The 10,988-nt window shown below is 37.0% G+C and overlaps 1 protein-coding gene across 4 annotated transcripts in view; it reads right to left on the reverse strand.

Moving 5' to 3' along the window:
- Nucleotides 1-10,988, reverse strand: part of efr3ba (EFR3 homolog Ba (S. cerevisiae)) — a 43,148-nt gene that overhangs the window by 466 nt on the left and 31,694 nt on the right. For 2 of the 4 annotated variants that reach the window (XM_048191827.1, XM_048191829.1), the window contains exons 12-20: nucleotides 10,825-10,876; nucleotides 10,504-10,676; nucleotides 5,834-6,071; nucleotides 5,499-5,627; nucleotides 5,352-5,419; nucleotides 1,997-2,124; nucleotides 1,721-1,812; nucleotides 1,577-1,625; nucleotides 146-252 (exon numbers count right to left, since the gene is read on the reverse strand). In XM_048191827.1, coding sequence (XP_048047784.1) covers nucleotides 146-252; nucleotides 1,577-1,625; nucleotides 1,721-1,812; nucleotides 1,997-2,124; nucleotides 5,352-5,419; nucleotides 5,499-5,627; nucleotides 5,834-6,071; nucleotides 10,504-10,676; nucleotides 10,825-10,876 — 1,036 coding nt within the window. Of the gene's footprint in view, nucleotides 1-145; nucleotides 253-1,576; nucleotides 1,626-1,720; nucleotides 1,813-1,996; nucleotides 2,125-4,762; nucleotides 5,012-5,351; nucleotides 5,420-5,498; nucleotides 5,628-5,833; nucleotides 6,072-10,503; nucleotides 10,677-10,824; nucleotides 10,877-10,988 lie in introns of those variants that run through there. The other 2 variants (XM_048191828.1, XM_048191830.1) reach the window with 2 other exon arrangements.

Genomic DNA, 10,988 nt, shown 5'->3' on the forward strand with positions numbered 1-10,988 from the left:
AAAAAAAAAAAAAAAAGTACAGGTTGAGAGTTCATCCACAATATAAAAAGAAATGAACAGATGTAGGAGTGGAACAAAAGAGCTGTGTTTGTGCTTTTTGATGATAAAATTAGAAATAGAGAGTGTGTGTATACATCGGACTCACCCTGGCCCCACAGTGGGCTGCTATCTCCTCAAATGGAGCGTTCTGAAACCTCTCCACCACCTGCCTTCGCCGCTCTTTCTCCAGCTCCTCCACATTCACACTGTCTACTGAACACACACACACACACACATACGGGTGATTCTGTGCTAACTGCCACAGACCAGCCTAGAAAATATCCTTTTAACCCTTTAAATGTTTAGTTAAATTTAATGATATAACTACAAACAAAAATGTTTTTGTATCATGTCTTCTCAAGTCATTTGTGTGTACTGAATAAAGATAATTTAATTTAAAATCATATTTTATAGATATAATTAAAGGGTTAGTTCACCCAAAAATGAAAATTCTGTCATTAATTACTCACCCTCATGTCGTTCCACACCCGTAACACAAATTAAGAGATTTTTGATCAAATCCGATGGCTCAGTGACAGCAAAATAATTAACACTTTCAATGCCCAGAAAGCTAGACAAAGCTACTTGGCAGTTTGATACGAGCTCCACTGATTCGAAACAAAAGATTGGTAAAGCTTCATGAAGCAGTGTTTTGAAATCAACCATCACTAGATATTGCTGAATAAAGTCGTTATTTTGTTTTTTGAGCACAGAAAGTATTCTTGTCGCTTCATAACATTAAGGTTGAACCACTGTAGTCACATGAACTGTTTTAAATATGTCTTTAGTAGCTTTCTTGGCATCTGAAAGTGTTAATTATATTCCTGGCAATAGAGGCCTCACTGAGCCATTGGATTTTATGAAAAATATCTTAATTTGTGTTCTCAAGATGAACGAAGGTCTTACGTGTGTGGAACGACATGAGGGTGAGTAATTAATGACTGAATTTTCATTTTGGGGTGAACTAACCCTTTAATCAGAGAGAGTGTTCTGCAGCATTTCTATAACAAGACATCAGCATAAAAAATGACAACATTCAAAAGTTTAGGGTAAGATTTTTTAATGTTTTTAAAAGAAGTCTCTTATGCTCACCATGGCTGCATTTATTTGATCAAAAATACAGTAAAAACAGTAATATTGTGAAATATTTTTTTACAATTTAAAATACATTTTAATATATTTTAAAATGTAATTTATTCCTGTGATAGCAAAGCTGAATTTTCAGCATCATTACTCCATTCTTCAGTGTCACATGATCCTTAAAAAATCATTCTAATATGCTGATTTATCATTTTTATGTTCCTATATATTTTTGTAGAAACAGTGATACTTTTTTCAGCATTCTACGATGAATATATAGCTAAAAAAAACATTTGTAACAAAGTAAATGTCTTTGTTGACACTTTTGATCAATTTAATGCATCCTTGCTTAATAAAAGTATTAATTACTTTAAAAAATGTACTTAACCCAAAATTTTAAATGGTAGTGTACATACATTGTTAATGAATGTAAACTCTCAAATCATGCAAGACTTACCAATGGCTTGTTTAAGAGTTTCAAATGTTATTTGCTCTGCTGTGGATCTCTGTAAGGATACAGATAATAGATGAAAAAATATAGCTGATAGTAGATTCAATTCTATGAGGTGGACACACACACACACACACACAGCAGTGTTACCTGTTCTTTCTCTGGACTGTTTCTAGAATCCATCTCTAACTGCAGAGAGACGGTGTCTCCAATGCTCTTCCGCTTGGACAGTCTGTCTTCATCTGAGTTACAAAAATAAAAATAAAATATTTTAAATGTAATGTATTATGGAGAATCCCAGACAAAAAAATCTCTATAATATTAAACTGTGAAATGCCCTCTGTATGTCTAATGATGACAAAAAAGACAAAAATATGACCGGACATACTGTTTCAGTGTATTTAAATCTCAGGTTGAGGGTCTGACCTGTGATCTGTGGGATGTATGGTGCGGCCAGTCTCTCTGTGTTGTATCCACTGCCACCCAGCATCTCTGCTATCTTAGACTGCACAAACAGCACCTCTCCTTCCACATTCTCCAGCTTCTCTGGGATCCTGATAGAGAAAGAGATTAAAGCTATTCTGCTTAATATGGATACGCTCTTCTAAGACATTAAAAACTGGGGTTTTAAATGTAAAAAACTGGGTTTAATGCATTAATAGCAATTTGCTCAGCATAACACAGTCAAAACTGTCTCCATGATGATGTGAAGGAGCACTAAAGGGGTCATGAAATGAAAAATCTAATTTTTCTTGAGATTTTGATATATACGAGGTCATCATACTATAAGAATATCCTGTAAATTTCAGAACCGAAAACGTCCTTGTTAGTCCAAAAACAGCTTTAACTGTAACCAAGCCCAGATAACGACTTGTGGAATGTGCTTCTTTATTACGTAATAATGTGAAAAAGACTGCCTCTGCAGAAGAAAATGCTGAGCTACTTCATTATTGCAACTTTGGTCCCGCCCACCATCGTTTTAGCGAGAAGAGCACAGGATAAGAGCACTGGGCTAAAAACAACATTATCTTCCAATGGATCCTAATGCTAGGAATGTGGTTATTTATTTTTAACAACGTGAATGTCTCATTTGAGCTTTATTTATTTGTATTCAGTACATTTCACGGTGGATTCTTTGATAAATCAGTCACAATTTCAACGCAAGCTTCACAAACAGACTTTTACGATATGGACTCGACAGTAATGCAACAACATGTAAGTAACTGTGTTCATTCTAATGCCTGATCTGATATGTAATGATTCATGTACAGTCAAATGTTCTTTGTCTATGTGTCAGTAAATCAATCCAGTGACTAAACGGTCAACTTCACATTGTTTCTCTTAGTAGGATGAAAATAATCTGTTATTTAAAATGGGATGGAATAATATACAAACCCGATTCCAAAAAAGTTGGGACACTGTACAAACTGTGAATAAAAAGGAATGCAATAATTTACAAATCTCATAAACTTATATTTTATTCACAATAGAATATAGATAACATATCAAATGTTGAAAGTGAGACATTTTGAAATGTCATGCCAAATATTGGCTCATTTTGGATTTCATGAGAGCTACACATTCCGAAAAAGTTTGGACAGGTAGTAATAAGAGGCCGGAAAAGTTAAATGTACATTTAAGGAACAGCTGGAGGACCAATTTGCAACTTATTAGGTCAATTGGCAACATGATTGGGTATAAAAAGAGCCTCTCAAAGTGGCAGTGTCTCTCAGAAGTCAAGATGGGCAGAGGATCACCAATTCCCCCAATGCTGTGGCGAAAAATAGTGGAGCAATATCAGAAAGGAGTTTCTCAGAGAAAAAAATGCAAAGAGTTTGAAATTATCATCATCTATAGTGCATAATATCATCCAAAGATTCAGAGAATCTGGAACAATCTCTGTGCGTAAGGGTCAAGGCCGTAAAACCATACTGAATGCCCGTGATCTTCGGGCCCTTAGACGGCACTGCATCACATACAGGAATGCTACTGTAATGGAAATCACAACATGGGCTCAGGAATACTTCCAGAAAACATTGTCGGTGAACACAATCCACCGTGCCATTCACCGTTGCCGGCTAAAACTCTATAGGTCAAAAAAGAAGCCATATCTAAACATGATCCAGAAGCGCAGACGTTTTCTCTGGGCCAAGGCTCATTTAAAATGGACTGTGGCAAAGTGGAAAACTGTTCTGTGGTCAGACGAATCAAAATTTGAAGTTCTTTTTGGAAAACTGGGACGCCATGTCATCCGGACTAAAGAGGACAAGGACAACCCAAGTTGTTATCAGCGCTCAGTTCAGAAGCCTGCATCTCTGATAGTATGGGGTTGCATGAGTGCGTATGGCATGGGCAGCTTACACATCTGGAAAGGCACCATCAATGCTGAAAGGTATATTCAAGTTCTAGAACAACATATGCTCCCATCCAGACGTCGTCTCTTTCAGGGAAGACCTTGCACATGACAATGCCAGACCACATACTGCATCAATTACAACATCATGGCTGCGTAGAAGGAGGATCTGGGTACTGAAATGGCCAGCCTGCAGTCCAGATCTTTCATCCATAGAAAACATTTGTCGCATCATAAAGAGGAAGATGCAACAAAGAAGACCTAAGACAGTTGAGCAACTAGAAGCCTGTATTAGACAAGAATGGGACAACATTTCTATTCTTAAACTTGAGCAACTTGTCTCCTCAGTCCCCAGACGTTTGCAGACTGTTATAAAAAGAAGAGGGGATGCAACACAGTGGTAAACATGGCCTTGTCCCAACTTTTTTGAGATGTGTTGATGCCATGAAATTTAAAACTTATTTTTCCCTTAAAATGATACATTTTCTCAGTTTAAACATTTGATATGTCATCTATGTTGTATTCTGAATAAAATAATGAAATTTGAAACTTCCACATCATTGCATTCTGTTTTTATTCACATTTTGTACAGTGTCCCAACTTTTTTGGAATCGGGTTTGTACATAGAAAGTGATCAAAGAACGCTCCTTTTACAATCGCTGGAGCTGTCAATCAAACAGCGTGAGTTTATCAGTTCTGGAAATATTCTGTTATAATAAACGCATCTCTTATTTACATTGTATTTGCACCGTTAGTTATGATGAAAGCATTCATTAGTGTACAGAAATTGAGTTGCAATGATGAGATCACTGCTTTCATGCACTCAACAACATGTCTGTAATTGGCTACAATGCTCATCACTGCAACCTTTCATGCCACGATCTAAATATAATCCCATAGATCTAAATGAAATGCTATAATCAACACTTTTCACAATTAGTTAACCTTGAGAGCTGTAATAGAAAAAAGGCCAAAGGTTTGAGAGAGTTCCACTGTTCAACCTGTAATACTTAGCTATTTCATATGCAAAGGTGTTAGCCAATCACAGCAGTGGGTGTTTACACTGAAGTCTCACAGCAGACACGCCCCTTAAAACAGATTGTTCAAATCAGAGGGCTAAAATCAGGGTAGGAAAAAATGCCTTTTATTTTTTAAATTATGAAAATTTTTGATGTAAAATCATACTAACATTATAAGTGCACCCCAGGAAATGTTATAAACCAATAAAACAATGCAGTTCATGGCCCCTTTAACCATAACCACAAAACTAACTATACAGTACGTTTCTAGACCCAGGACATATATGTTTATGAGAAATGAGATAGAACTACACGTTTCTGTCGGTCTGTTAGTGTGAACCATGGCAAAAAAAATTGTGGTAGTCTGAGCAGACTCTACAGTGATTTGAAGACTGCAAGTGTTGCTTACTTAGAGCTCTCAATAAGGACATCCTCTGGAAGCAGGAAAGGGACCAGTTTCTTTCTTGACTCGATCACCTGCAGAAAACAAAACCCTTTGACTGTTACTCCATCAAACAGACAGACAGATAGGTGGGCAGATAGATAGATAGATCACCTCATGGACGTGTTGGCAGAAGGTGGGCACAGTGGTCAGCTGGCTGATGAGGTTCAGGTAAGCAGCTGACAGAGCGTGGATGGCACAGCGGGTATATATAGGAAGGGCCTCTTCAGTCAAGGCCAGGTCCTGAGGAAGAGGATGCATCAGTGGAAAAGAAAAAAAAAAGCTGAGAACTATTGTTATTATACTGCAGGTTGACAGACACAGCTGAATACTATACATACTTGAGCATACTCTAAAGAGAAGTCGACTTGTGTTAGCTTTTAACATTTATTATTATACATGTCCACTGGTGTGTCCACAGAACATACCACAGGGAGTTAGAGTAATACCTGTAAGGCCAAAGCCAGTCGGATCAGGTCCACCACCACCTCCTCATTGGCCAGTTCCACACAGATCAACCCCAGCAGCATATGAAGAGACTCAAAGTGTCGCTGGACGCTGCTTTCCTCTTTGCAGGCCAGGTAAATGTGGCGGTAAAGCCTCTGGCTGTGTTTCTTCATGAACAGGTTATCCTGCCTTGAGCATTTGTCTACTTTCAGCTTTAGTACGGAGATATCTGATATAATTCTGTAGAAAACAACAGAAAAAAATGCACTGTCAGGTAACTTTAACCCTCATGGACCTACTGTAGTAAAAGTGCAAAACTTTTTCACTAAATATGGGTTAAAGCTACATATAAGAGCAGAACAAAAAGTACCAAAACTACCATGGTACTCTAATGTCTCACTACAGTACATTACAAACTAAAATATTATTTAATATGACTAATATGAAGCTGTACCAATGAAAAAAATATTTTGTGAGGGTCAAATCAGAATAAGTATGGAAGCTTGTTTCCGCCACAATGAAAAATAAAAAAATATAATTGACTTTTTTTCTCACAATTGCGAGTTAAGTCAAAATTGCGAGTTCTAAAGACAGAATTGTGAGATATAAACTCACAATTCTGACTTTAGAACGCGCAATTCTGACTTTAGAATGCGCAATTCTGACTTAAGAACGCGCAATTCTGACTTTAGAACTCGCAATTCTGACTTTAGAACTCGCAAATCTGACTTTAGAACTCACAATTCTGACTTTAGAATGCGCAAATCTGACTTTAGAACTCACAAATTCTGACTTTAGAACTCGCAATTCTGACTTTAGAACTCACAATTCTGACTTTAGAACTCGCAATTCTGACTTTAGAATGCGCAAATTCTGACTTTAGAACTCGCAATTCTGACTTTAGAATGCACAAATTCTGACTTTAGAATGCACAATTCTGACTTTAGAACTCACAATTCTGACTATAGAATGCACAATTCTGACTTTAGAACTCACAATTCTGACTTTAGAACTCACAATTCTGACTTTAGAACTCGCAATTCTGACTTTAGAACACACAAATTCTGACTTTAGAACTCGCAATTCTGACTTTAGAATGCACAAATTCTGACTTTAGAACTTGCAATTCTGACTTTAGAATGCGCAAATTCTGACTTTAGAACTCGCAATTCTGACTTTAGAACTCACAATTCTGACTTTAGAACTCGCAATTCTGACTTTAGAACTCACAATTCTGACTTTAGAACTCACAATTCTGACTATAGAATGCACAATTCTGACTTAGAATGCACAATTCTGACTTTAGAACTCGCAATTCTGACTTTAGAACTCGCAATTCTGACTTTAGAACTCGCAATTCTGACTTTAGAACACTCAAATTCTGACTTTAGAACTCGCAATTCTGACTTTAGAACGCGCAAATTCTGACTTTAGAACTCACAATTCTGACTTTAGAATGCACAAATTCTGACTTTAGAATTTGCAATTCTGACTTTAGAATGCGCAAATTCTGACTTTAGAACTCGCAATTCTGACTTTAGAACTCACAATTCTACTTCAGAATGTGCAAATCTGACTTTAGAACTTGCAATTCTGACTTTAGAACTTGCAATTCTGACTTTAGAAATCACAATTCTGACTTTAGAATGCGCAAATTCTGACTTTAGAATGCACAATTCTGACTTTAGAATGCGCAATTCTGACTTTAGAACGCGCAATTCTGACTTTAGAACTCGCAATTCTGACTTTAGAACTCGCAAATCTGACTTTAGAACTCACAATTCTGACTTTAGAATGCGCAAATCTGACTTTAGAACTCACAAATTCTGACTTTAGAACTCGCAATTCTGACTTTAGAACTCACAATTCTGACTTTAGAACTCGCAATTCTGACTTTAGAATGCGCAAATTCTGACTTTAGAACTCGCAATTCTGACTTTAGAACTCACAATTCTGACTTTAGAATGCGCAAATTCTGACTTTAGAACTCGCAATTCTGACTTTAGAATGCACAAATTCTGACTTTAGAATGCACAATTCTGACTTTAGAACTCACAATTCTGACTATAGAATGCACAATTCTGACTTTAGAACTCACAATTCTGACTTTAGAACTCACAATTCTGACTTTAGAACTCGCAATTCTGACTTTAGAACACACAAATTCTGACTTTAGAACTCGCAATTCTGACTTTAGAATGCACAAATTCTGACTTTAGAACTTGCAATTCTGACTTTAGAATGCGCAAATTCTGACTTTAGAACTCGCAATTCTGACTTTAGAACTCGCAATTCTGACTTTAGAACTCGCAATTCTGACTTTAGAACTCACAATTCTGACTTTAGAACTCACAATTCTGACTATAGAATGCACAATTCTGGCTATAGAATGCACAATTCTGACTTTAGAACTCACAATTCTGACTTTAGAACTCGCAATTCTGACTTTAGAACTCGCAATTCTGACTTTAGAACACTCAAATTCTGACTTTAGAACTCGCAATTCTGACTTTAGAACGCGCAAATTCTGACTTTAGAACTCACAATTCTGACTTTAGAATGCACAAATTCTGACTTTAGAATTTGCAATTCTGACTTTAGAATGCGCAATTCTGACTTTAGAACTCGCAATTCTGACTTTAGAACTCACAATTCTACTTCAGAATGTGCAAATCTGACTTTAGAACTTGCAATTCTGACTTTAGAACTTGCAATTCTGACTTTAGAAATCACAATTCTGACTTTAGAATGCACAAATCTGACTTTAGAACTCACAATTCTGACTTTAGAATGCACAAATTCTGACTTTAGAACTCGTAATTCTGACTTTAGAACTCACAATTCTGACTTTAGAATGCACAATTCTGACTTTAGAACTCACAATTCTGACTTTAGAATGCGCAAATTCTGACTTTAGAATGCACAATTCTGACTTTAGAACTCACAATTCTGACTTTAGAACTCGCAATTCTGACTTTAGAACTCACAATTCTGACTTTAGAACTCACAATTCTGACTATAGAATGCACAATTCTGACTTTAGAACTCACAATTCTGACTTTAGAACTCGCAATTCTGACTTTAGAACTCGCAATTCTGACTTTAGAACTCGCAATTCTGACTTTAGAACACACAAATTCTGACTTTAGAACTCGCAATTCTGACTTTAGAACGCGCAAATTCTGACTTTAGAACTCACAATTCTGACTTTAGAATGCACAAATTCTGACTTTAGAACTTGCAATTCTGACTTTAGAATGCGCAAATTCTGACTTTAGAACTCGCAATTCTGACTTTAGAACTCGCAATTCTGACTTTAGAACACACAAATTCTGACTTTAGAACTCGCAATTCTGACTTTAGAATGCACAAATTCTGACTTTAGAACTTGCAATTCTGACTTTAGAATGCGCAAATTCTGACTTTAGAACTCGCAATTCTGACTTTAGAACTCACAATTCTGACTTTAGAACTCACAATTCTACTTCAAAATGCGCAAATCTGACTTTAGAACTTGCAATTCTGACTTTAGAACTTGCAATTCTGACTTTAGAACTTGCAAATCTGACTTTAGAAATCACAATTCTGACTTTAGAATGCGCAAATCTGACTTTAGAACTCACAATTCTGAGTTTAGAACTTGCATTTCTGACTTTAGAACGCACAATTCTGACTTAATAACTCAATTGTGAGTTTATATCACGCAATTTTGAGATTATATCTCACAATACTGACTTTATAACTCGCAATTCTGAGAAAAAAAGTCAAAGTTGTGAGATAAAAAGTCACAATTACCTTTTTTATTTTTTTATTCAATGGCGGAAATAAGCTTCCATAGGTATAAATAAGTTATTAAATGTAGGCTAAGCGACATTTCAAAAGCGCTGTTGGACATTGTTGATATTTGAAATAAGCCTAAACAAACACACCCCTTTCTTCATTACTCCGCCTCCAAAACTCACCCTCCAATCCTAAACACCCTGCACCTAACCAGTCTCGAACCCCGCTCACCGAGTGCATTAACAATAACACTAAACACCGCATTCTCTACGGTCATCAGTGCACCTCTTGAGATAGGTTCACCTGCTCAACTCTTACTAGCTAGCCTCTGTTACACAAACAATATGAGAGTGGATGTCTTTGTATCACAGCTGACATGCAACAAAACAATGCTTTACGAAAAATAAAGCTAAGATGATGAACGAACGACAAGGAAGCACAAAAAATGAACGTACAGTGCACAATAGTAAATACAAACAAGAGTTCGTTGTTAGTCGCCAACAGCACAGCAGCTCCAGACAATAAATGACAAATAAACCCAGTGTTCAAAGCAGCCTCCGCATCTGTTTTCAGGCCTTCCCACTTAGATCTCTCCAACGCTGGAAACCTTTTCTAATATTAACACTGGTCCTAAAGATCTTGCTCAGTCATAACCCTTCATTCCACTGATATTCTTTTGAGCTTTTCTCTTTTGTATTGTGTCTCATCTCTCTTTCTGCAGTCTTCCTTCAAATCTCCCTCTTGCTCATTTTTAGAGAAGGACGACACTACAACAATAAAATGTTTTGAGTCATGACATATTTCAAAGCATGATAGTTTGGTTATTTTTTTAGAGGTCCATTGTAGATGCTTAAAGGTGGCCTATCTCAAGGAGTTTTCAGTGTGCCCGAACCTGACAGGGGAGAATTTGTGCCGGTTGTCATGACGATCAATGATGCTGATGAGGATGTCGAGGACGAGTAGACGGATCTCTGCGTCCTCCATCAAAGTAAAGGACAAGAGAGGGTCCAGGAATGAGGTGGGAAGTGCTGTCAAAATGTTCGTAGACTGGAATCCTGCTGTTACCTGAAGGAGAAAGAGAGAGACTGATGTTTAAAAGGCACACAAGATGTTTGGACTGCATCAGCAACTGTGGATATCATGAAACAGCAGGGGGATAAATGGCCCTCTGCAAGGCACAGCGTGTGATTATGACTGACACAAACCAGCTCACCTGCAGCAGAGACTTTAGCAGCATAATCTGGATCATCCTACTGCCCTCAACCCTGAAACCAGAAACAGACAAAACACATATTCTTGCTACGCTGGCATTTATCTGTGATATTCCTCAGCTAATTAGCATTTCATCTTGGGCCAGCAGAAATACACTGTAAACAT

The sequence above is a fragment of the Megalobrama amblycephala genome, linkage group LG5 (assembly GCF_018812025.1).
Source record: "Megalobrama amblycephala isolate DHTTF-2021 linkage group LG5, ASM1881202v1, whole genome shotgun sequence".
Taxonomy (NCBI): Eukaryota; Metazoa; Chordata; class Actinopteri; order Cypriniformes; family Xenocyprididae; genus Megalobrama; species Megalobrama amblycephala.